The sequence below is a fragment of the Lactuca saligna genome, chromosome 5, assembly GCF_052625555.1.
Source record: "Lactuca saligna cultivar CGN05327 chromosome 5, ASM5262555v1, whole genome shotgun sequence".
Classification (NCBI taxonomy): Eukaryota; Viridiplantae; Streptophyta; class Magnoliopsida; order Asterales; family Asteraceae; genus Lactuca; species Lactuca saligna.
Window position 1 is genome coordinate 266,197,990 of NC_136421.1, and position 27,819 is coordinate 266,225,808.

Genomic DNA, 27,819 nt, shown 5'->3' on the forward strand with positions numbered 1-27,819 from the left:
AAAACTAATAAGTTTTAATTTTGAGAATTTTGAAATTAAAAGGTAAATTTATTAATGAATTTAATATCCATTTATTGATATATTTATTATAACCATTACATTAAAATATTATGTGTTATTTAATAAAATAAAAACTCATAAAATTACATTTAGAAAAAAAATTTAATTCAAAATAACCACAAAATGATATTTGACAAATTAAATGATAATGTAACAAATGGCAAAACAAACATTCCTTTATTAGAAATAATTTATACAAAATGATATAAAAATAATTAAAAAAAAATAATTTACACGAAGTGAAATAAAAATAATTAAGAAAGCTAATTGACAATGTATGTAAACCTTGAGATTATGATAGGAAAGACGAGGATTATAGAAAGAAGACTAGAGGGTTACTGACCAATGATTTTGAAGCCAAACACCCGCCGTACCAACAGGAAGGAGGCCGCTACCTTGTCGGCAACGTATCCCTCAAGTTTAAATCCGTCATTATGTATTTTTGGCAATTTTAAATTTATCTAAAAGAAAATTAATAAATCTAACCCTTATAAATGATTTTTTTGATAAAAATGATCAATTTTTTTTAAGTAACCCCATTCTCCGGAACACATTGTTCAGGATCGGACTCTGAAATTTCGAAGTATGATTCTAGACCATGGTTCCGGAATACATTTGATTTGTTTTTTTTTTTTTTTTTTTTTTTTTTTTGTGTGTGTGTGTAACATATGGTTTTTCGTTTAGTATAAGTTTTGGTTTTATATAATTTATAATTTTGCTTTCATAAAATGTATAACTTTTGGTTTTATAAAACATAAAATGCAATTAAAATCAATGAACAACTAATAAATACACAAATTAAATAAAGGATGTATATGTACGTCATATTGCAAATACGATGTTCAAATTATCTTTGTTCTTCTACCCTCAATAAATTTCGGTAGTCATTTTCGATAACTCATAGCTCATGGACCGATGGTTTTACCCTCTATAGAAATCGATTTTCCGATGACCAACGCCTTCAGGAATCAACACAAAAACACTCTACAATCTCTTCTACTGCCAATCTGTTATGCTACGTCTGGGGCATTTTCAAGGGTAATCTTGAAGCTCTCAAGTGGGATTGAATAAGTTGGTTCGGTGCCTCAGTAGTTGACTCCCACTAGCAGTTTGTGGATGTGGGCTGTCATACCTATAAATCAATCCTCATTTTTCAAACAGTAGTCACCCTTCCAATGATTATCGTATATAATCATCTTGAATGTCTTCAAATCCAAAACACCCAAAAACCCAATGAGCAGATTGTATATTGATTGGGATGTAAATCTACAAAAAATATTAGAAATAATTAATTAGTATATAAATATTCAGGTAATGTAATCTAAACAAAATTACACCATATCACACTCTGCCCAAGCTGGGTAAACGTAGAGTTTTGTACATGAGGCTAGTGTTTTAGAAAAATATTTACCAATGTATTGTATTTTTAAAAGTATTTACTTAAACATAGCAAATTGGCTTTTTATTGTGGACCCCATTTAATCTATACAAACTAAAGAAAATAATAAATTATATTGCAACCCCCTTTCCTAACAATTCGACCATCGGCTTATAGTTTCCCACCTTGAAAATTGAAATTTTCCGGTGTCCATGCAACCAAGTCCATCACTGCCACCTTCTTCTCGAACATCAACCTCTCGTGACCATTCTAGGAAAGCTCACGTCAAAAGCATGAAATCCAAACACTCTTAAAATACTGTAAAAACTTCAAACGTATGAATTTCCATATCCAAATCAACTTATTCTTCAACGTCGGTGGTTCATGGTGAAGGATGGAATATAAATGAGACAACGGTTTCTGGTTTCGTCAAAATTAAGATCTCTTGTTCAAGTAGCAATCGATGCAACAATACCAATTCATCATCCATGATCGGTGGTGCATTTTCGTCTTTAAACCAACCAGAGGAAGCACCTGAGAAAATAATTGGCGTTTATGTTCTAGTAGTTGCTTCGATCTACTACCTCTTTTTTAAATTTTTTTCCTATGTTTCTCCTCTAGTTTTCCTCCACACCCGGTCGGATCAATTTGTGTTGTATTTAATAAGAGAAAGAATCATCATCTGCATATTGCAGTCGCTTCATCAAATCATCGTCACGAAGAATTGTGAATGGAGGAGAGAGTTGTATATCTATCGAAGGGGATAGCAGTATTTTTTTGATGTATGATTGATTTACTGTGAACACGTGGCCTTTTCTTCTCGTTTCTCTCCTCACCGGAGACCGACATAGGGGGAAAAAACCTATAACTGGCCAGGTTACTAGTTTTCCTAGAAACGCAAGGTTGATCGTGTCAGTCACAACCTTATATGCTCTCCATCGTGTAATAGTTCAAGTCGAAACTCGAAAATGAAGATTGGAGAATTAGTTAATGGAATCGACATCATCTGCTTTCCTTTATGTGATGTAAATTGAATCGACATCTCGTGTTTCTCTTACCTTATGCCATGAACATGAAGATGGACACGAGAGTGAAGAAACCTAAATTGATTTGAAAGTGACATTGATGGTTATAAAAGTAATTAATGGAGAAATGATATCTATCGAGGGTGGAATGGTGGATGCTTGGTTATGGACCAACTTTGCAACTGCATCTCTGAACAAAGAAAAGAAATCTGTAAATGAATTAATTAAAAAACTATATTTATCTAAACTACCATCTTGTGGTAAATAAATATAAAACTACATCCATATGGTAAATACTTTTTCTAACGACTATCTTTATGTAAAAAACTCGGTAAACGTATATATCAGCCATGTCACTCCAATCAAATGTATCAGTGTTGAAAGTTGACGGTACAATTTTCCACCGAGCATCATCCGATCTACACTCTAGCAGCAATGAGATCCACATTGTAACAACGTAAATTTTCAAACCAAATTTTTCATTCTAAAACACAATAAACTCATATTACATTTTCTCAAAAACGACAAGTGTCTCAGATGTCAATAAATCCACAAGTAAAAATCACTATCCCAGAATCATAAAAATATTCTTGCTCCAATGTGTACTATCAAGCTCGTGCCTTCCCGCGATCCTGAGTAGTACTTGAAACACATATCACACAACACGGTAAGCATAAAGCTTAGTGAGTTCCCTAAAATACCAAATACACAAATAATAAGCCTCTCATGGCTATAACTCGGTGTGGATCCTCCGGTCATGTGTCTCAGTGAGGACCCTTCGGTCTCACAACTCGGGTTGGACCCTCCAGTCTTGTATCTCGGTGAGGACCCTCCGGTCTCACAGCTCGGGTTGGACCCTCCAGTCCTATATCTTAGTTAAGACCCTTCAGTCTCACAACTCGGTTTGGACCCTCCGGTCCGATCTCAGAAAAAACATAGAATAACATAGCAAATATCACAAAGACAGAAAAAGCACAATATCACATAACTCAATATAAGCACATAGGACCCTCCGGTCAATAACTTAGATAAGGCCATCCGGCCGCTCGGTATTACCACTCAGGTAAGTATAGTGAGAAGACTCGCCTCATACGAAATCGGATAACCTCGAACTCAAATCACCGGTCTAGCCTCCGCCTAACACAAACAATAATTATTTTTAATTAATAACGAATCTCAAAGAAGCTAAAACAATCCTTCTACAAACTCACAGAAAGATAAAAGACCATTTTACCCTTCCATGGCCTTAATAGTCCCAAAATTGACCAAACCCTCAAAGTCAACAGCAGCACATACGCGGCGCGTACAACCCCTCTACGTTGGGTGTACTCACTTGCCACAGATGCATCAGGGATTCTCAATCATACACTGCGCGTACTGGGACTACGCTCAGTGTATGTCTCAGTTTTGTTCTTCTCACTCGTTTGGTCTTAATCCGCTAAGACCTTAGCTCAAATATCATATTTGGACATCTTAAAGACTCTTACTCCATAAATTTTGCGACTTTATGCCTTTGCATGGTTGATAAAACCACAAACTTCAAAAGTATCACTCTTTATTCTCAAATATGCCCATAACTCATGCATGGTTTGATTCAAACGTCAAAGTCTTGATTTTGTATGACTCTACACCACTCAAAACACTCAAAGGAGCTGATAATAAACTTTGGAGCTCAATATCTCATAAAGCATCCAGCTTTGGGATCAAAACCCTAAAATGGACTAAACTGATGTACAAATAAAAGAAAGTGGGAAAGTTTTGAGCTTTATACCTCTAACTGAAGTTCCAACCACATATAAGCTCAGATCCAAAGCTTGGACTCCCACTCCTTCCTCTTCAAAGCTTCTTCTTCACACCAAAGAAACACAAGAGCACTCAATAACTCACAAATGGCCTCACAAGCTCAAAGGACAAGAAATTAGGGTTGAGAGGTTTGATGTCTTGGAATGGTGGCCAGAAATGAGGCCATCATGTCCTTTAAATACGGGCACACCCCAAAATAGGGTTTTCACTCTAGGTATAGTACACCCAACGTACCCTCTGGTACGCCCAACATACTAGGTGGCTTCCGTGTCAAAAACACGCTTATGAGTATGTTAAGCGTACACTCACGTAGCTAAATCCCTCCTGATGTCTGCAATTTTCCTAATGTCTTTCCTAAAGAGCTTCCGGGAATCCCTCCTGAGCGCCAAGTCGAGTTTCGCATCGAATTGATCCCCGGAGCTACCCCCGTAGCTAAATCCCCATATCGCCTAACGCCAACAGAAATGCAAGAGTTATCCAGTCAGCTCAACGAGTTGATCAGCAAAGGATTCATCAGACCGAGTTCCTCACCCTGGGGAGCCCCGGTTTTATTTGTGAAAAAAAGGATGGATCTTTTCAGGTGTGCATTGACTACCGCGAACTGAACAAGCTCACCATCAAAAACCGTTATCCTCTTCCTCGGATCGATGACATTTTCGACCAGCTTCAAGGAGCCAACTATTTCTCCAAAATAGACCTAGGATCAGGATACCATCAGCTGCGAGTCCACGATGGTGATGTTCCTAAAACAACATTCCAGACTCGATATGGTCACTACGAATTCATAGTAATGTCCTTCGGTTAGGGGTGTCAATTTATGACACGACACGATAAAAATACACGACACGAAACGAAATCGGGACGAAATCAAAATTCGAATTCGTTTTCGTGTCGTGTTCGTGTCAAGTTTAAAAAACACGATGTCGTGTCGTGTCGTGTTCGTGTTTACAAATCCACACGAAATTGACACGATTGAGCATGTATTTGTCGTGTTTTCGTGTTTGTCGTTTTTATCGTGTTATATATGATTAAATATGAATTAAATAAAATAATAGTTATGTAATATTATATTTGTCGTGTTGTGTCGTGTTGTCGTTTTTTAATTGGTTCGTTTTCGTGTTAGTGAAAAAAAACACGACATCGTGTCGTGTCGTGTTCGTGTTACAAAAAACCTTGTCGTGTCGTGTCGTGTCAGACAAAAACACGACACGATGGCCCGATTTGACAGGCCTACCTTCGGTCAAACCAACGCACTGAAAATATTCATGGACCTGATGAATCGGGTGTGCCGTCCTTTCTTGGACAAGTTCGTTATTGTGTTCATCGACGATATACTTGTTTATTCCAGAAGCAAAGAAGATCACAAACAACATTTGAGATTAGTCATGGCAGCTCTAAGGACAGAGAGGCTATACGCTAAATTCTCCAAGTGCAAATTTTGGATTCGAAAAGTAACCTTCCTAGGTCAAGTGGAAAGTGAGGAAGGCATACACGTGGACGCGTTCAAAATCAAAGCGATAGAGAACTGGTCAAAACCGAAGATGCCCATGAAAATCCATCAATTCCTGGGTCTTGCTGGCTATTATCGTAGATTCATCCAGAATTTCTCCAGAATTGCCAAACCCCTAACCACTCTGACTCAGAAAGGTGTACCCTTTTGTTGGAATGAAAAGCAAGACACTGCATTCTAAACATTAAAGCGAGCCCTGTGCAGCGCACCTATCCTGTCTCTGCCCGAAGGGACGGAGGACTTCGTTGTCTACTGTGATGCATCCAACGAGGGCTTAGGTTGTATGCTTATGCAGCGAGGAAAAGTTATTGCTTATGCCACGAGGCAGGTGAAGACACACAAAGTCAATTATACAACTCACTACCTGGAGTTGGGAGCAGTGGTCTTCACCTTGAAGATTTGGAGACATTACCTCTACGAAACCAAGTGCACGATCTTCACTGGCCATAAAAGCCTGCAACACATCTTCGACTAGAAAGAATTAAACATGAGACAACGACGATGGGTAGAACTACTCTGTGATTATGAGTGTGGAATACGCTACCATCCCGGCAAGGCTAATGTGGTAGCTTATGCCCTCAACCGAAAAGAGTACTCAGGTCGCAGTGTGAAAGCACTTACTATGACCATCCATTCCCACTTATCCGCACAAACCGGAGAGGCTCAGCAGGAAGCCCTAAAACCAGAGAACGTAGCAGACCAAGCCTTAAGGGGGATGGAGAAAAACTTAGAGATAAAGGGAGACGGAGTCTACTATTTCATGAATCGGATCTGGACCCTAAATTTTGGTGGTTTTAGAGAGGTTGTCATGAACGAAGCTCACAATACTAGATAATCCGTTCACCTAGGACCGGATAAGATGTACCTTGATCTCAAGAAACTATATTGGTGGCAAAACATGAAAGCAGAAATCGCTACCTTCGTGGGCAAGTGTCTGACTTGCGCCAAGGTGAAAGTTGAATATCAGAAGCCCTCAGGTCTGCTTCAACAGTCGGAGATACCTGAGTGGAAGTGGGAGAGGATTACCATGGATTTCATTACCAAATTACCCAAATCTCCGAGTGGGTACGACACCATATGGGTAATATTTGATCGATTGACAAAATCCACTCAATTCCTGCCAATCAAAGAAACTTTTAAAATGGAAAGACTCACACAAATCTACATCCAGGAAATAGTTCGACTGCACGGAGTGCCTGTATCTGTTATCTCTGATCGAGATAGCAGGTTATCCTCGAGATTTTGGTAGTCCCTACATAAAGCTCTTGGAACTAAGCTGGATATGAGTACATCCTACCATCCTTAGACAGACGGACAGAGTGAGAGAACCATCCAGACCATGGAAGACATGTTGATAGCATGTGTCATCGACTTCGGTAAATTGTGGGACACCCATTTTCCCTTGGTTGAATTCTCCTACAACAATAGTTATCATACCAGTATCAAGGTTGCGCCTTTCGAAGCCCTCTATGGCTACAAGTGCAGACCCCCTATGTGTTGGGCTGAGGTGGGTGACACGCATCGAGCCAATGGACAAGTCCCCGATAGCACTCTCACTGGTCCAGAAATTATCCGTGAAACCACTGAAAAGATCATACAAATCCGGGAACGACTAAAAGCTTCACGAGATCGACAAAAGAGCTACGCCGATAAACGATGAAAACCCTTGGAATTCTAGGTTGGAGACCGTGTTCTGCTGAAGGTCTCGCCCTGGAAAGGCATGATACACTTTGGAAAACGTGGAAAGCTAAATCCGACGTACATAGGACCATTCGAAATCCTTGCTAGGATTGGTCCCATAGCCTACAAACTTCGTTTACCGCATGAACTTAGCAGCATTCACCCTGTCTTCCACGTTTCGAATCTCAAAAAAAGCCTATCTTAAAAAATCCTTATGGTCTCTCTTGACGAAATTGAAATCAACGAAAACCTGAGCTTCGTGGAAGAACCAATTGAAATCATGGACCGGGAGGTCAAACGAACAAAACAAAGCCGTATCCCGATAGTGAAGGTTCGCTGGAGTGCCAAGCAGGGACCTGGATTCACTTGGGAGCGCGAGTATTCAATGAAATAGAAGTACCCTTATCTTTTTCCAAATCCATGATTTGTATCTTTATTCTTGAATTTCAGGACGAAATTCCCTCTAACGGGGGGATGGTGTTACAACCCAAAACTTTCATTTTGTACGATTGGTCAATTTTTATCAATGTTAAATTCGATTTCTTCACCTTTTAACACCGATCAAGGGTTCCTTTAGGCGTTCTAAGCTTAAGTACAACCGAAAATGAGATCGGGAATGAGTCAACACATCGTTCAGAGTCAAAACCGGGCCATACACCCTCCTGAGAGGTGTGTACGGCCGCACACTCATGCCCCAGCTGCACACTCACCCCTATATATAGAGGGTGACCCCCTTCATTCATTCCCTTCTTTTGGTTGCACTCTACTTTCTCTCTCTAAAAATCTCATCCAAGAACACTCCAAAGGCCTCAAATACGTGAAGAACTCCATCATTTAGCTTTTTATACATGTAAAACACCTAAATATATGCCTGAAACTCTTCATGTTCTTCGTGTTCTTCGTCACTTGAAGGTGTACGACCGCACACACACCCTGTCCGTACACTCAGTACGGCCACACACTATTGTGTGCAACCGCACACACGTCCTGACCACACACTCTGGCCGCACACACACACTGTACGGTCGCACACCCATCTTTATGGCCTTACACCCACTTTAATGCTCATATTTGGCCTTAAACTTGCAAAAATCACTAAGTGTGGGACCTAGAACACTTAGTACAAGCATTTCCAAGACCTTAGGGTGGTTTTCCCATCATGTTTAGTCATGAAATACCCTAATCTAATACGTATATGTGTTACCATATGTTAATAGGGTCCACTTGCATACAAAACATCAGTTGACACTCAACATCCATATCGATTGTACACTTGAATCCTACGTGAAATAGTAAGTTCATGCCCCTACACTTTTCCGAGTTTTTCATGTTTTCAGGGGGAAATACAAGCTAAACATAAAGGTTTTCATAATTTAAAAACTGATGCAATTACAACGGGTTTCTATCAAACATTTAGATACAATTATCCCTTTTGCAATATGCGGAGCATAAGGGACCTTTTCTAATCATAATTGCATAGTTTTCAAAACAGTATCTGAACACAAGAAACCATTCAAACTATAATGGGTATAGTTTGGGAGTTCATTACCAGTCTTGCAGATTCAAACTTCATGCAAAGTCAAACATATAAGCTATGTCATATTTAGTTTATCCATTACTAGGAATACAAAACTAGAGTATCTTGCTAATTAACTATTTTGTGTATAATTATTTATACTCTACACCGTTACAAATGATTCCGAAATTGAGAGCAACCGAACGACACGTAAACTAGTTAATACAGGATTGTGAGACTTATCTTCATTATGCCCCTCAGGGTACCAATAAATCCTCACCAGTAGTATAACAAGAGTCTCCTGGAGGGAGAGCGTGAAATTTGTGAATAGATATATTCGGGACCGACAATCCCACACCTGAATTGTTAGCTACAGTTAGGCGAGCACGCCTGCGATAACAAATTTTGTAATCATACGCCGCCTGAAGAAACGTCAAGGAGGTCGGTCACCAGTCATATTAGTATGGTTATACGACTCATAATAAGTATAAACTAACTTTTGTTTACGGGGATTTCTTTCTTTTATAGTTTTATTTCAATCAATAAAACTATTTATCTACTTACTGGAGGGTATTCGAGGGACACAACCTTTGGTTTTATTTTAAGTAATAAAACTACACTACATAATGGTGGTGCCCAGGGTTTTCTAACAGAACATACACTACATACTGGTGGTAGCCAGGGTTTTCTAACAGAACATACTGGTGGTAGTCAGGGTTTTCAAACGGAACATACTTTTCATACAGTAATCAACAAACGTGTTAGAAAATATTGGATTTTCTTGGAAAGCATGCATACATATTTCAAAACTTGTTAACAATGGTTTTACGATACAAACGACATTTTACTTATAATGAAAAGAAACCATTTGTACAAATTTAGTGACTATTTTTCAATACAAAAACATGTTTATGAACTCACCAACTTTATGTTGATATGTTTTCAAAACTGCTCTCAGGAGATACTCCGGAATTAAACATCCCGGAGGCAATGTTATGCCAAAAAGAATATCCCGTGACACCTTCCATATATCCTTTAGCAGCCTCTCCTAAAAACATGCCAAACTCGGAAGTCATAGCCTCCTGTCGATCATACAGTCCCACTCTCCAAGCAAACTCAACTAGGCTGCACTCCCGGTACTCGCCCCCCAATCGAAATACCAACGCATGTGGCCAATATGGATCTTGGACCGTTTCCTGAAACGTCACCGTTACGAAGAACTCGACACAAAATTCCTTATAGACCCGCTCTTGCACCTGGAACAGATTTTGCCAACCTGAAAAGGTGAACGAATAGCCATCTCCAATAAATGTCTTTTTCAAATACGGGCCCACCCGGTCTACAAGCCCTACTTCCCTCAATCTTGTCCAATTGACTGTTGGAGCAACTGCAATTTCTCTGTTATAAAGCCATCCCAATCTGTTGTTCCAACGGGTCAAAACATCACGGGCCGTTGTCGCGGGAAAATTGTAAAACGGGTGTAAACCCGCAACCCCAGCTGGAGCCTCTCTTCTTGGAGCCATTCCTGCAAAAATACGAAAAAGAAACAGCCAAAACAAATATCCACAAGTCAAACATAGAAAAAAAATGAATTCTGATTATCACCAGAATTCACGTCGTGAATCTTGTATGATTCACGTCGTGAGTTCGTAACCACAGGAGGCCGAATCTACACAATCGGGGAAAATCCAGTCAACATATCCCTGGGTTTTACTCCTATACCACTTCCAAACACTTAGCATGAACATTCCAAGGTTATTTACGAGCTGTAAAGAATTAATTTCATCATCTAACAAACCCTAACCCTAAGTTCCTTTACTAGAACCAAAAATTAAACATAATAATCAAGAATTAGTACCTTTGTTGGAAGTATTACGTAAGCACAATGGTAATTAGTAGGATTGTTGGCTAAATTCTCAGCAATGGGGACCAAGGGGGACCAATTTTTGTTTCCACTTCGTGAACAATAAACAAATGAAAGGGTTTGCTGGTTTCCAGGAACTTAGTATGTGGTCCCGTACTTGTAAGAGTTCACGTCGTGAATTATATACAATTCACGTCGTGAGTAGTGGTTGGGCTTAAGTTTGGACCATGTACTGACGGACTGGTCTTGGGCTTGCTAGTCTAATGGGTTAAGCCTTATCATGGATTATGTGTCCGGTTCATTCACAATTCACGTCGTGAATTAAGTCTGGATAATTAAATTTTTCTGAGTTCGGACTAAGTTCTTAATTTCTACTACTTGCGTTTTAAGGTCCCTACATTTTGTTCTAATATAGTTGGATGACTCGATCTAAGTTTTCAAAACTAAAATGCAAAAAGAGAAAAGTTTTAAACCAAACTCGGGTTGCCTCCCGAGAAGCGCTTCTTTTTCTTGGAGTCTTGAGCTGGACTCCGTGCCTCCTACGTTGAGTCTTCGAAAAAGTCCTCCACCAAGATCTTTTGCTCCTTGAACCGCCTTTTATAAGCTTGAACTCTCCTTTTATATGCCTTCTTTGAATTCTCCTTTTTAGCTTTCCCCTTTTCCTCAAGCTTGCGTTTTGTGCCCTTGGTTTCCTCCTCGTACTTTATGTCATTCTCTTCTGCTTTCACCACCGGCCTTGTTACTCTTGAAGTGACCTCCTCTTCATCACTTGTTGTTTCCTCATCCTCTTTGCTTACCCAAGAAGGCGGATTCTTGTAAGCTATGACTTCAATCCAATGTGGAACAGATGCCTTTGGTTTTGTCATTTTGACTTGATGAACTACTTTTATCTCTTCTTCCATAAGCTTTTCCAATTCTTCTAGTTCATTCTCTTCATTAATTGTAAATACCTCTTCTTTGTTTTCTTGAAAGTCATCCTTTCTTTCAAAGACTTCTTGTTCATCTCCAACCCTCAAAGTGAGCTTCGACTCGCGGATATCAACAAGGGCACCAGCAGTGTTGAGCAATGGCCGACCTAGGATTATTGGAACATCTGGATCTTCTTTCATGTCCAATACTACAAAGTCTATTGGAAAAATAAATTTTCCGATTCTCACCAAAATATCCTCCACTATGCCTCGGGGTTGTGTCACCGAACGGTTCGCCATGTGAATCTTCATTTTTGTAGCCTTCATCTTCTGAATCTCCAGTTTTTGATAAAATGAAAAAGGCATTAGATTAATGCTAGCCCCAGAATCGGCTAAAGCATTAACCTTCATTTTATTCCCAAACTCGCATGGAAGAGTGAGGCGTCCAGGATCCCCCATCTTTTCTGGTGTCTCTCCCAACACAACTTTTGAAGTTTGTTCACTTAAAATCACTGTAGACTGCTTCTTTAATTGCCTTCGGGTGTCTATCAAGTCTTGCAGTAGTTTCTGATTCTCGGGAGCTTTGGATAAGGACTCGACAAAAGGGGTATTAATCGGGATCTCTTTCACATGCTTGACAAACTCTCTATGCTCTCTCTCTAGTGGACTAAGGGTGGCTCGGGAAGGAAAGGGCAAAGTCGGCTCATAAACCGAACTGTCTGCAGAATTTTTCTGTTCATGACGGGCCCACGTCGTGAACATATAAGGTTCACGTCGTGAGTTCTGGAACTCAGCAGCTTCATGATTTTTGATCTTGATCTTCTTCTTCTTTTGATTGGGCGCTCGTGGTTCTTCGTCCAATGCTTCCAGGAACTTCGAGATAGCTTCTTCTTCGGTGTCTATGGCCATTACATGAGATTGATTCTGTACTTCGGGACTCTTCGGGGATAATTTTTCATGAACTAGGGTTGCTAGTTGACCAAATTGTACTTCAAGGTTATGGATGGAGGCTTGTTGATTCTTTATCAATGTTTGTTGTTCCAGAATAGCAGAATCCGTGGCCTCGTGTTGCTTTTCCGACGCTTCCATAAATTTCATTAAAATAGTCTCTAGGTCGGATTTCCTCTCGGCTGGTTGCTGCTCCTTTTGATAGAGGCCTCGACCTGTCTGCCTATACTTCTCTTCTTTTTGCTTCTTATATTCTTCATATGGCAGCCACTCCTTCTTCGGTTTCCTCCAGTCCTCTTCAAACTTATCCCCATTAGAGTAGCACACTTGAGCTTTTCTGTTCCCAAATTCATCGACGTTGCAGTCCTTGGTCAAGTGTGGACCATTGCATCGCTCGCACCCCACTCTTATGGCGTGTATCGACTGGTCCATTTGTGTTATCCTACGATCCATGTTATTTAGCATGGCCATGACAGCTGCAATTTCTTCAGTTTGGGCCCCTCCACTGCCTTTGCTTCCATCCTGCCTCGGGTTATGGTATTCGCGGGAGTGTTTCGCGAATTCTTCAATTAGCTCCTTGACCTCCCTTGGATTTTTCCTTGTCAACGGCCCTTGAGAATCAAGGAGTTGTCTTGTCATGACATTGACCCCATCATAAAAGATTGACATCTCTTGCTGCTCATTTAGGTCATGTTGCGGGCAGTTTCTGAGTAAGCCCTTGTACCGCTCCCATGCTTCGTATAGTGACTCCCCCGGCTGTTGCTCAAAGTTGGCTATTGCCTTCTTGAGTTTGGCTATCTTGGATGGTGGGCAGAACTGATCTAGGAATTGCTCACGCATTTGAGCCCAAGTGGTGATTGTACCCGGTGGGAGTGCTTTTAACCACTCCTTAGCAGCTCCTTTGAAGGTGACGGGCAGCATCCTAAGCAAGACTGTGTTCCTGTTGACATTTGGGACATTGAAGTAATCTGCAATGTCATTGACTTCATCTAGATGCTTAAAAGCATCCTCATGGTCTTTCCCAAAAAATGGGATGTCCTTCAGCGCAGTCAATATGTGTCCCTTCAGCTCGAATGTGGCATTGGCAGGTATTGCGGGTTGGACTAATCCGGGACCCACATCTTCTCGGATCCATTTTTTGTAAGCTCCCATGGACATTTCTTCAATATCTTCCATCTCGTTCCTTGGCTCGTTCTCGGGTTCACTCGTGTGTTCTTCAAATTCTGGCTCGGTGTCGCTTTCGTACTCGGTTTGCACGGTTGTATGATCCAAATGCTCAAGATTGCTCTCGTGCTTCGTTGATGAACTTGACTCTCCTGTCTTCTTTCCTGCCTTCCTAGAGAAGGCTGACTTCAATTCTTGCAAGGGCGTCTTTTTCTTGTGAATTGCAGACTCGGGATCTTCTAGTGGTGGCACCAATGGGGTGTTTGAACCTCTGGTCATTAACTCCTGCAACTTGCTAACTAAAACGTAAAACTGGACTAAAATAAGAAAAAAAAACTAAAAAATGAAATCTCAGATTCCACGTCGTGAGTATACTAAATCTCACGTCGTGAACTCTGTGACAAATAGAAAAAAAATTAAACTAAGATAAGCTAGTAAAATAATTAACCAATTAAGCTTTCTGCAAATTTTATTCCTAAAAAAAATGATTAATCTAATGTAACTAAATAAACTAATAATCTGCACCGTTCCCCGGCAACGACGCCAAAAACTTGATGTGCACAAAAGTACCCACTAATTTTAATATTTATAACCTAACAAACTAAGATTAATTATGCACTTATAGGCAGTGTACCTAGTCAGATTATAATATAGCTTAGGTAAGTCGGGTGTCGATCACAGGGAACGGTGTTACTAATTAACCTAATTACTATTAAATTAACCTAATTTATTAATAAATTTAATAAGGGGGTTTTATCTGATTTTGCAAGATCAGATGAACTTAATCAAATTAATATAAAAACACTCTTGCTTAGTTGAATCCACTTCTTCCTTATGGCTAGCTAATGATTATGGGTTATTAAGTTGGGTTTTAGTTATATTAGTAATTTAGTTCTATCTTACCAATAAGTAACTAATTCATGTTAAACCATGTATGTTCACACATAATTAAACACAGAACTAATTATGAATGTAGATATGTTATGTAAGATTTGTTGTATAAACGCAATTATGATCACAATTCACGTTCTCTAGCACAACTAAGATTTATTTAGCCTAATTACTAACTAAGATTGGTCAATCCTAGCTCTAACAATTCAATGTTCACTAAATTATTAGGTAAACAAGTTCATGTAGTTTCATGGTCACTAAGCTACACAGAACATGTAATCTAGCAATTAGATAAGCAAATAATAACATGCTAGGTTATACAAATCAAACACAAGCAACTCTTACCAACTTAAATTAATCCATAAACATATAACTATTCATAAGTTCAAAGCTTCATCTAGCTAAGCAAAAGTAGCTAGATTTAGCTGCTCATCATAGTAATTAAACTAACACAGCTAAAACTAATGAAAAACATGTTTATAATCAACTAAATATAAAACTTTACTTCTTTTGGTGTTGAAATCCCTCTTCCAAGTCCTTCCTTCCTCTCTGAAACGTCTCCTGGAACTTCTTTTCTTCTGCCAAAAGTTCTCTTATTCGTAATAGTCAAGGATCTTTATAATTGTTGTTATCCGTACATTCACGTCGTGAATATTAATACATTCACGTCGTGAATAGTAGATAACCGTGCCCGCCAAGGATTTCTTCACCCGCGTACATATCTTCTAGAACCATTAATTCACGTCGTGAGTTATTTAATTCTCACGTCGTGAATAACCCCTTCTTCCAGATTTGCTTCACTTTTACTCTTCTAATTCCCAAGTTTCTTCCTTTAACGCTTCCAGTCCTCTTTTCTTCAAAATGTCTTCTTTTTTTTGTAAACAACATTTAAACTCATAAGTACCATTATTCTAAACAAATTACCAACTTTTCAATAAAAATGTACTTAAATATTGCCTAAAAATAAGTATAAATATGGCAATATCAGCTACTTATATTTTAGGGATAAGGATTTTAAGAGACATGAGTAAAAGGCTAATTAGACTTAGTTAAAGTACATACTTGGATAAGGTACTAAAGAGTTTGAGTATGGAGAATTCCAAGAAAGGAGTACCGCCAATCCAAAGTAATAACAGGCTAAGTAAGACTTGGAGTTCAAGTACCGATGCTGAGATAGAAGAAATGAGTAGGGTTCCATATGATTCCGCCGTTGGATCTATCATGTATGCTATGACATGTACTCGCCCTAATCTGGCTTTCAATTTGAGCATGTTTAGTCGTTATCAGGGGAATCCATGTAGAGCTCATTGGATAGCGATCAAGAATATTCTTAAGTATCTGCAAAGAACTAAGGATTGGGTCCTTGTGCTTGGTGGCAGTGATAAAGAGTAACCGGGTATAGTGACGTCAATTTTCAGACAGACAGAGACAAATTTTGTTCTCAATCTAGTTGGGTGTTTACCCTTAATGGAGGAGTGGTAACCTAGAAAAGTTCCAAACAGGACACTGTAGCTGATTTTACCTGTAAATCAGAGTACATAACAGCAAGCGAGGCATCAAAGGAGACTATATGGTTAAAGAACTTCATCGGAGACCTTAGAGTTGTTCCAGCCATCAAGGCGCCAATGGAGATTTTATGTGACAATGAAGGAGCGGTTGCCTTAACAAAGGAACCAAGAGATCATGGCAGATCAAGACATATCGATAGAAAATATCATTTCATTAGACATATAGTGGAAGAAGGTCACCTCATCGTCAAGAAGGTATCGTCCAAAGGGATTCCAACAGATCCCCTCACAAAGGGTTTGAGTAGGATTAAACACGTTCAATATGCTAGGAGCATTGGTCTGAAAGATAATATTAGTTTTAGTAGTTAGATAGTTGTTTATAAACTTGTAAAAAAATAAATGTAATTGACTCTTGATGATTAAGTAATATAGAATTACTTATGAGTATTGTCTACTATCTTTTGTCAATTGTTTATTATTGTGTTTTAATTTTGCATGTTTTTACTTCCATAATAATTGGATTATTCAAATATCCACAGTAGACCATACTTTTGGAAGTAAGTAGTGAATCCAGAAGGAGAATTATATTGTCACTTATCTTAAGACATGTAACTTACTAGGTCAGAGTTCGACAGCGGCTTTGAGAGCTACAATTTGATAATCAATTTTGAAGGATATACCGGAAACTATAGTTATTAGACTTATCCAAGTGGGAGACTGTTGGATTAGGTGTCCAAGCCCATAACTATAATTAGTATATACTTGAATTGATAGTAGCACCGTTCTTTTAGGTTGCCCTCAAAACTAGCAACTAGACAATATGATTTTGGAGAAAGAGGTTGATTTATTATTTAATTAATAAATTGAAATAAATAATTTTTTAAATATATTATGAGAATAATATATTAATTAGAAATAGTAATATTTAATTAATATTTAGTCATAAATTAATTGGAATTAATTTTGGGATTAAAAGAATTAATTAAAAGTGCAGGGACTAAATTATAATTGTTCAATAGTCGAGCAAGAGGCAATCTAGAACCCTCTATAGGCTATTGGCGATTTTCATATGCCTTAGGGTTTCTTGAATAGTCTTTATTGGATAATCAAGAAAGTTGATAATTATCCGGTTTAAGATAATAACTGCACTATAAGTAGGGACATAACCCTACAATTTTCGGCCACTTCTTCTAAGCAAGATCCAACCGAAATTTGCAACTTTCCTCCTCCTTCTCAATCGTTCTTCTATTGCTAGTGTTGGGTGTGATACATTAGAGGCGTGACAATTGTGACGCTTGTTCTTAAAGTCTCAACAACACTAAGGATTTTGATTGTTATTGCTATATAACAATCAAAGGTATGTTTTATAACCCTAATTGTGTAATTTTGATTACATACTAGTGTTCTAGAGTTTCTACATTGTTGTTCATATTGTATGTTCAATTAGAGAAAATGTAGATCAATTTTAGGGTTGCATGCACACATATGATTGTTTGTTATGCTTAAAATCCATCAATACACGCATATGACAACATAATACCTACAAAGAAAGGAAAGTGTTTACATACTAGCCAATTTAAGAGTGGTATGACCCAAAGACAGAGGGGATGCACATCAAGGTCCCACTTGGGAAACTTCACGTAAAAGTTGCTCAAACTGATAAGGCGTGAGAAGTTGCTTACGCTTTCGACTAGGAGAGAAAATATTTGTGGACACACCTTCCACTGAGTTAGAGAAACCATCGTGCGAAGGAACAATCAAAGGAGAAGAAGTCTCCATAAGTTAATCAACAAAAAAAGCATCCGGTCCAACCCCCGGAAGTCTAATAGGAGATTCAGGAACCACAATCACTAGGTTCACATCTCGGTTCGGAATTACATCATCCAACATAATAGATTCAGGAGAAATGTCACCAACCAAATATGACGACAACTGAAAGGATCATTTACTTCCATATACAACAATAAATGAGCAAAGAGAAAACATCCGAAGGCGATATTTATATCAAGAGATTACATAAGACAAAGGAAAGAAGAATTTATACCAAATCCAGTGAAAAGGTACAGATAGTTAAACAAACCTACACGACACACAGATAACACTGGCAGTTGACATCGATCTTTCCAAAAGGGGCTCATACGACACAAAGTAAGTACAATTTCTGACAAGAAAAAACTTTTTACACAAAAATGGGAAAACAAGGGTACAAACGAAAGCAAATCGTCAGACAAAGATATGAATCATCTCCAAACGGGACATAACAGGGAGTGAAAGGAAGACATAAGTTGTGCACATCTACCCAACAAAACCTACTCTTACAGTTACCATTGGAGCGAGATAAATCGGGAGAGATAGGGAAATGAAGATTACTAAAAGAATAATAATCACCATATCTCTTTAGACGATAAAAGTAGCAAAATAAAGTAACATCAAGTGGTATTTCGTGAGCAACACAAAAAACTTCAAAAGTTAGCACCTTCGATATTGTGTTAGGGCACAGTTGCATGAGATGAACTTTATAAAACCAAAGAACTTCCAAAAAGAAGGAAGAAGGATGTAACCTTAAACCACAAACAAGATGCCTAAGATAAAACCCAACCTTACCAAGCGAGGAATCAAGAACAGATGACGATGAAAACCAAGTATGGGAGTGATATAACTGTGTGTATCGATCAAGCATACAATTGTGCACTTCGGACACAACTGTCGACATGTCATCACCTATGGTAATCATAATGTTAGAGTCAAAAGGTGGATAAAAGATAAAGAAGCTTATAAACAAACCAGGTTTACCCGCTAAATAACAAGAGAGACCATTTAAAACATTTATTAAGAGAAATCTAATCAAAGCAGGAGAAATGACTTATAACGGCGCAAGCATTTAATGCCCTCCATGCGACACACGATTCAGTACCCAAGTCAGATCTTGAAGTATGAACAGAAAAAATATTTTGGCAATATTCTTTCACTCTTTAAAATGGGGGTCATAATGGTGTCCCAAGCTGATAGTCCGAGAGAATCCATTACCGACGTGGTACTTACCAAGATGGCAATGAAAACACCACAACCTGTCACAAACAAATCTAAATTCGAATAAACCGTACACAAGTCTCGGAACCATATCCCAAAAAACATGCAAAATAGATGGTACGTAACAATAAGATAACAAGAAAGGGACAAGTGACATGGTTGCCTACAGACTAGATAATAGATGAAGGACCAGACGAAACCATAAACTTTTCTAAAAACCAGTGGCATATAAATACCCCAAAGATATGATCTCCACGAAGGCACAAGGTAAGGCAAATTTTGTGTGTCTGTGTGTGTATATATATCATTAAGGCAACACTAAGATTTGCAATCTAACTTAGACGACAAAAAGCTATATCGGGGTCCAACCATCGGTATGACTGTCTGACATAGTAATTGTTCATCTTATGTGGAGCGGATTCTCGGGCGCTTATTAGACCAAGACCCATTTCGTGTTTATTTTTATGTATGTTTCCTACGTATGCGTCGGGCCATATATAATACGTTTTTGATTATTCAAATATTCATTTATTAATTAAAAAAACTCACTTGCTTATTTTTATGTACGTATCAGTAATAACTTCCAGTTCATTTACGTTATCGTGCTTATTTTAATGTATGTTTCCTATATATGAAATTGTCACATATAATACGTTTTCACTCGACAATATATCGGTATATACTGGATGTAGTCAATAGTATTGATTTTGTATATTTATCAACTAACAAATGCAACAATATCTAACTTTTATCAATATAATCATCAAAATTCAACTTACAAAGTGGATTTGCACCGTTACAACGAACGTTGGAAAAAAAAAAATCCTAATTTCCTATTATTTACTAACTAAATGTTCATAAAAATCGATTTTGAAACGCATCGTTAACCAGTTCATTTTTTAAGATAAACTCATCAACAATACTTGCATCAGAAAGTTTGCATCCATATAGATATGATGTATGGTCTATCACTTTGCACACTCTGGGTGTGTTTCATATGGAGCGGTTGAGAGTGTTTGAAAGTTTCTAGCTTCTATCGTTTGACAAAATGTTCCGTTTTGAGCAAAAAAACATTGTTTGACAATACATGCTTCTAGCGTTAGGTTAAACAAAACACTCAAAATCTAAAAACTAATTCACGTAGCGTTTAACAAAATGCTACCAGCTATCCGCTACCCGTTATCCGTTACCAGCTAGTTTTACCGAACACACAATTTACAAAATATTAATTCCTTTTTACATGTTATCTATCTCACACAAAGTTGGTATACACATAATTTTTTTTTTCTCTCTATATAACATTTATTATCAAAATCTTACAAAATCTAATAATAATACCCAATTGTCAGAAACATGCTTAACAATTGCTCTCACCAAGCTTCTCCTATAGCGTTGTCTACCATGACAACATGATTGACCCTCATTATCCATCACACAATATCTTTCTCAAAATATAAACCAAGATACTTACTTTATGTATAAGAATATAAATATAAACCAAGATACTAACTTTATGTATAAGAATACAAGATATACGTCTCTTATTTAAAACCATTATTAAATAATCAAAAGTTATGTTGATTGGTTGAAACATCTAAAATTTATTATTTATTGTATTGATAATGAAAATGTTTTACACAAATTAACCATGCTAAAACACGTAAAATTTATTATTTATTGTATCTTGAACTCAACAATTTGTATTATATTACCTTGTATAAATTATGTGGGCACACACAAAGCATGAAACTGAGAAGGAAATAATTTTGTATGATGGCCTAGGGTCAAAGAGTGGAATACATAACATGTTCATTAGGTTCCTCCAATTGGCATCTATAAATACATAACTTTGTTTCTTTATCATCATCAGTCTCACCTCATATCATCCAATCTTTTCTTATCAATTTATCACCTTTGTGTGTGGAAGAAATCCATGAAGCTCAGGAGGGATAGCATCCGAAACAAATCTTTTACTCTATAGATTGTTTCTGACGCTATCCATCCTAAGCGTCATAGATTTTTCATACTGTGCATTCCACTTGATCTGATCCCAACACACATATATAGATAATTTTTCTGAATCAATTAGCATTCAACTAGTCTGATAGAGCCTTTGAATGATCTTTGAACAAATCAAAAACTTCTGAAAGGTTAAGGAACTCTAGATGTTAAGTTTTATCGTTATTCTTATATGGTAGATTCACATTGTTATGCTTATTGGTAGATTCACATTTTTATTACATATGAAACTAGTGGTTTACATAATTGATGTAAGAGAAAAGAATTTAGTGTAATGAATAAAGTAATTAAGCCGATATGTTGAAAAAATTCAAACTGAATGATGTTTTATTGTTACGAAAAGAATCAACGAATTCAATGTATCTACACACTTTATAACTTATACAATCAATCAATCATATACGTATATATCTTACAAAAGAATAATGCTTCTTGTCCTCCATCTCTATCCTTCATTCACTTTTTGATGAAACTCCGGCGACCTCCACAGCAGCATCATCAGAAGTCTGACCAACCTCCGGTTTAATCTCCTCAAGCTTTTCGAGGACTTGTTTTGCTTCCGGCCTTTCTTCCGGCGAAGGATCCACACAGTGCATAGCCAATTTCAAAGTACTCAACAACTCATCACCACCAACATTCGCCGGATCCCCCATAAGTTCCAAATCAAAAACCTCATTCGTCCACTCTTCTTTCACAATCGACGCCACCCACTGAGGCAAATCCAGTCCATCTGTTGCTTCGCTGGGAGATTTTCCGGTCAACATCTCCAACATAATCACACCCAAACTGTACACATCGGTTCTCGTGTTTGATTTCTTCAGCTTTGAAAGCTCCGGCGCTCTGTAACCTAGGGTTCCGGCGGTTGCAATCACGTTTGTGTTGGCTGCGTTTGTCATCAATCTCGATAAACCCACATCTGCAATTGCGGGGTTTGTCTGTTCATCGAGTAACACGTTGCTTGAAGTTAGGTTTCCATGGATTATGTTCTCTTGGCTATGGAGGAACACCAGGCCTTTTGTTATACCCACGATTATGTTCAATCTTGTTGACCAGTTTATCACACTTTCAGGCCCACGAGCTGTAAGAATCGATTCAAAAATAAACATCGATCAGAAGATATTCATAATAATCAATCACAATTTGGATATAATAAGGTTATATAAACAAGGAACATACCATGGAGGAAGGAAGCAAGACTGCCACGTGGCATGTAATCAAATACAAGAAGCTTCTCTCCTTTAGGTCCCATATAATATGCTCTAAGGGCCAATACATTCGCATGTCGAATCTTTCCAAGCTCAGAAACTTCACTCTCAAATTCTTTCTGTGCTTTTGTAACTTTTTCTCTTAATCTTTTAACAGCAACCATATTACCATCTTCTAATGTGGCCTTATAAGATGTTCCATATGTACTCTTTCCCATTATTTCAGCAGTTGCACATAACAAATCATCAGCAGTGAACACAAAAGCGCCTGAGAAATGGACCAGTTTGCCCCCGGTTTCACCTGTTTCTACTACTTCACCCCCGGATGGAACTGTTACCGGCATTGAAATGTCGGTTTTGCCCTTCTTGGATTTGGATCTTGCTGCTTTCTTTCGGATTAGGCAACAGAGAAGTGAGCAGCATAAGAGAAGCAAAACAAGCAAAAGGGCTCCTGCTGCTATGAGGATGATATCTTTTGTGCTAAGTTTTCGGCCTTTTTTGTTTTTGTTTGAAGGGAGAACAAGTGGAGAAGATGGAGAAGGTGAAATGGTGGAAGAAGGGCATTGTGTGGAAATGCTGTATCCACATAACTGGAGATTACCCACGAAAGAACTTGAATTGAATTTCTTTGAAAGTGAAGAAGGAACAGCCCCGGAAAGAGAGTTGTAAGAAAGATTCAAAGAATCAAGTTTCTTCAAATTATCAATGGATTTAGGGATTCCGCCATTGAAACCGTTGTGGGATAAGCTGAGTTTGGTGAGAAAAGAAAGGTTTCCAATGGTATCAGGAATTGGACCATTCAATCTGTTGTTATCCAATATCAGAACCGAAAGATTAGAAGAAGTAAAAGAAGGAAAGCTTCCATTAATGGCGTTGTTTGACAAATCCAAGATTTGAAGCTTAGAGAGATTCGCAAGTTCATTTGGTATAATCCCATCAATGTGATTATGGCCAAGATTAATCTTTTCGAGATCACCCATCTTACTCAATGAAGTTGGAATCTTTCCAGTGAGAAAATTATGATCGAGAGTCAAAGATGTGAGTTGACCAGAGCTCCAGGCGTCAGGAATGGAACCCGAGAGATTGTTGTGTTCGAGAGCTAGGAATGTGAGTGAAGGCAAAAGGGTAAAACTTGGTGGTATGGAGCCAGAAAAGGCATTATAACTGAGGTTAAATCTGTAAATTTTACTCGAATTCGAGAAAATGTGAGGGATGGAACCATTGAGCTTATTGTTGCTCAAATCGAGATTCTGCAACGATGGTGATCGAGCAATAGATTGTGGGATTGAACCTGAAAGCCGATTGTTGAAGAGATAAACGCCTCGTAGATTTGGTAAGAGCCATAGAGATTGCGGAATAGGGCCTGTTAATAAGTTGTCATGGAGGCTGATTCTTCGGAGTGATTGGAGATTTCCCAGTTTTGACGAGATCATGCCGCCTAATCCCTTCCATGGAAGCTGTATCGCGATGACTTGACCTTGATCACACTTGATGCCTACCCATCCACCTGAGCAAACGCCATTTCTGTCTTTCCAGGTCCTCAAGACTCCTCTGAAATCAACGAAATCTTGTTTGATGGATTGGAGAGCTGAATAATCTGAAAGTGTAACGGCTACCACTTCATCGGACGACTTACCTGAAACGAGATGAGAAGAGAGAATAAGAAGAGTAAGCAAAAAAAGTGCTGTAATGTTGGCTGAATTCCTGTTGAAACAAACGGATTTTAGCTCGTTTATGTAGTCCAAGTGTTTGCGAAAATGACTCAATGAGCCCTTTCGAGTTTCCATGCAGAGAAACATCGAAAATCAGAAAACAAACACTTGGTAAAATCAAAACCAAAATCTATTCCTTATTTGAAAATGTTTCCTTTTTTCTTCAGATTGATACTAAAATAGATTGAAAAAAAAAGGGTATTAATGATTAAAAAGATGAACGCAGTTGTCTTCGATTTGTGATAAATCAAACTATTTTAGATATCAATCTTCCAGGCCGAGATAAGAAACAGAGAGAGAAGGTGAGAGAGAGAATTGATGAAAAACTGAGCAACGAAGGAGGTCGATATTTAATAGAGAGAGTGTAGGTAAAAGAGTTGATGCGAGTATTATTTTAGGGTTTTAGAGGAGATCGAAGACAAAAGGGGCAGAAGATGCCATTTTCAGAAGGTCTTGGGTTTACGTTGAGGGTAGAAGGGGGCAACGGCTAGTGAGAAATTATGGACGCACCGCACATGCACCATATACAGATGCTTTGACCGTCTCCAACGGCTATATTTTTTGTAGCCCTCACTCACGTTATGCCTTTGTTCTTGAACTTGTAGTCTTGTACCCCTATCAATCATTTTCATTAAAAAGTGTAATGTTTTCTCAAAATCTACATAATTGATATTTAATTCCACTTCATATTAGACCCGCTAATCCGTTTTCTTCTCAATTAAATCTAGTTTTTTTTCTTTTTTTTTTTTAAATATAAAATAAAACAAATCCAAGAAATGTATCAAGTTTCTTTGTCAATATAACTTATTTGGGCTGCATCAAAAGATGTCGATCATATTAAAGGTACACAAAACAACAGTTTGAAGCGAATCTTGCACTTTGGGGTCGGTTTGAGATATGAAAGGTTGGAATTGGTTTTGATGAAAAGTTCTGCATATCGATCAACTAAAAAACTGGTTTTTAAAACATTTGATGAAATAGACTCAGTTATGTTTTTTACTGTGATATATGTATGGTATGAAATATTTTGTGAAATTACTAAGTTTTGTGCTTAATTGCTTACGTTTTTTATGTTTATGGTTTCATGTACTTTTGTTTTCAAATGAAAGGTCTGACTTGATCGCATTGCGTCCCGTGGAGATTTATTCTGCATTGACTATTTATAATTTTACTCTGATGTTTTCAGATATTTTTATTATGACCTACATTTGGAATAATGAATGAATGGTTTCGATTTATTTAAAAATGAATTTTGTTTACTTGGTATTTTTGTAGTGTTACACATGTTTACATGAATTAGCTCAACATCTATAATACAACAGAAAATACAACATACCAATAATATGAAAAATGATACTAATGAGAAATAAATGTATTGTAGTGTTTATTTATTTATTTATTTTAGTGTTTCGTTAGATAAAAAAAAATAGAATTTAAAGATTTCATTAGACATGTTGATTAATATGATTTTAGATAAATATTTATCTTACATCATATATGACCCCCCACCCCCACCCCACCCCCACCCCCTCTACACACACATACTAATTACATTTCAACTATTATATTTCATAATTTTCTCTTCCTATCAAGTAACAATGTACTTTGACTTTTATACAAATTCACAAAATCAAACCCATAAAATCTCTTTGAACATAACTAACTTTAATTTATATTAACTAACATAAAAAATATAGATTTCATGAATAAAACAAAGCAAGACCCCATTTTATTCTTAAAAAACACTGTAATATGTATTTTCATAGATTAGATAATATATGGGAGATGATTTGTACACAACAATTTTTCTCCATACACAACAATTGATGCTTTAAAATGTTGTATTGCACAACTCTATAATGCATAAATTGTTGTGTACGGTAAAAAACTGTTGTGTACGAATCACTTCCCATAATATATATCTTCTTGCAAAAAATAAAAGTTCTATCGATTTCTTCATTTCAAACACACAAGTGACTACAAAAAGATAATATTAATGGAAGTTAGCAAATAATGGAGCTATTAAATGAAATCCTAAGGGGAGTTAGCAAAAATACGAACGTGTTTTTAGGTCTTTGTTTCTTTTATCTCATTCCTTAAGCCCCAACAACTCGATTTACCTCAATAAACCATATACAAGAATGCCATAATCACTAACTACCACAAGTTAAAAAAAAAACCTCTTAATTTGTAATGAATAATTAGTTGAATGGCTTTATGATTAATCAATCAATTAAGTGGAATGAGTTGTAAACACTCATTAATAGAGTAGTTTAAAATACCATTTTGGAACATTTATTTTGAATTTCAAAAGTTTTAGAGATCAAATTACATAAATAAATGTCCTAAATTATATATAAAAAAAATCGTTTTAATTTAAACATGACTGTAACTAAACTTTAAGTTTAACCATAAAAACTATGGTCTTTAAATTGTCCTTGCTAAGGCAAGTTTGTAAATCTTCAATATGAGCACATATCAAAATAAGTTGGATGATGAAATTGCTTGTTAGATGTGACATCCCCATTTTTACGGTCAGAAAAAACCGATTTTATTTATGCTTTATAAATATAGAGTACATTTTTTAATAAAAATGTTGCAGAATTTGTTTCCAGTAAAACATGATAAATACGTTATCAAAGTATTTCCGAAGAAAGGTATTTTTATTCATTTTAAAACATTTGAGATGTCATCGTCAATACAGTAACATAAGCATAAACAAAACTTACATTCATTATCACTAGTGATTTATATCTCCTTAATCTCTCAGTGTAATGTGACTTCATATCAACACATGTGATATAAATAAACTGAGTGAGTCAGGTTGGGAAACCTGGTGAGTACATAAGGTTTTCAACCCACAATAATATAATTATTATGTTTAATCATCAAACAGTTAACCCAATTACCCATTCTCACTATCTTCTTTACTCTTAAGGATCTACCATAAGAATCAGCTTTTTCTCATTCATTCATTCCTTAGGATTATCCTAAGGAATATGTACAAACTCCATCGCTGTCAATGACACAGTTGTCAAGCACAACTGCTAGTTATATCACTTAGGTGCAACTGCTAGAATTATGACATTCTCTATGAGGCGCAACTGTCGGTATTGTCTTTCGGGCATAACTGCTAGGGTTATCTCGTTTCTCGACAATATCGTTTTCGAGAGTCCACTCGCAATACATGTCAATGGGTTTTTAGAGTACACCGGTGAACACATCGTTCACAACACCTACATGTTGCGAGCCTGCTAGTGTTCCACTGGACTGTTTAGAATAGTCTGTGGTTTTCATCCATACTCTGCTGGATGACGGGGCCAACATTTGGGAACAAGGTTTCTCACATCGTCCACCTCTCACCCTTACCTCATGGTCTATATCACCTATCAACTCATCATCCAACTCATATTTCATCTACCCATATTTTACCCAACATATTATGTAGATATAAATACATATACAGTTTAAATCATATAAAACTTGTATAAAATCGTTCATCCAACATAGATAGCAAGTATACATAAAGTATACATATAATATGCACACATAGCATGTAGTTTATATAAAATACTTCATATCTATGTGTAAGATGAAA

General features: G+C 37.3%; 1 protein-coding gene and 1 non-coding gene across 2 annotated transcripts; one reads left to right on the forward strand and one right to left on the reverse strand.

Moving 5' to 3' along the window:
* Nucleotides 1–13,377: 13,377 nt before the first annotated feature.
* Nucleotides 13,378–13,484, forward strand: LOC144999008 (small nucleolar RNA R71). Its single transcript, XR_013660537.1, has one exon. It is a non-coding gene; the product is annotated as a small nucleolar RNA R71 (small nucleolar RNA).
* Nucleotides 13,485–21,604: 8,120 nt separating this feature from the next.
* Nucleotides 21,605–24,710, reverse strand: LOC145047709 (putative leucine-rich repeat receptor-like protein kinase IMK3). Its single transcript, XM_078996048.1, has 2 exons — nucleotides 22,481–24,710; nucleotides 21,605–22,382 (listed from the first exon to the last, which is right to left on the reverse strand). Exons 1-2 carry the CDS (start codon nucleotides 24,306–24,308, stop codon nucleotides 21,757–21,759), a joined length of 2,454 nt encoding a protein of 817 aa, XP_078852174.1. The 5' UTR covers nucleotides 24,309–24,710; the 3' UTR covers nucleotides 21,605–21,756.
* Between the last annotated feature and the right edge of the window lie 3,109 nt (nucleotides 24,711–27,819).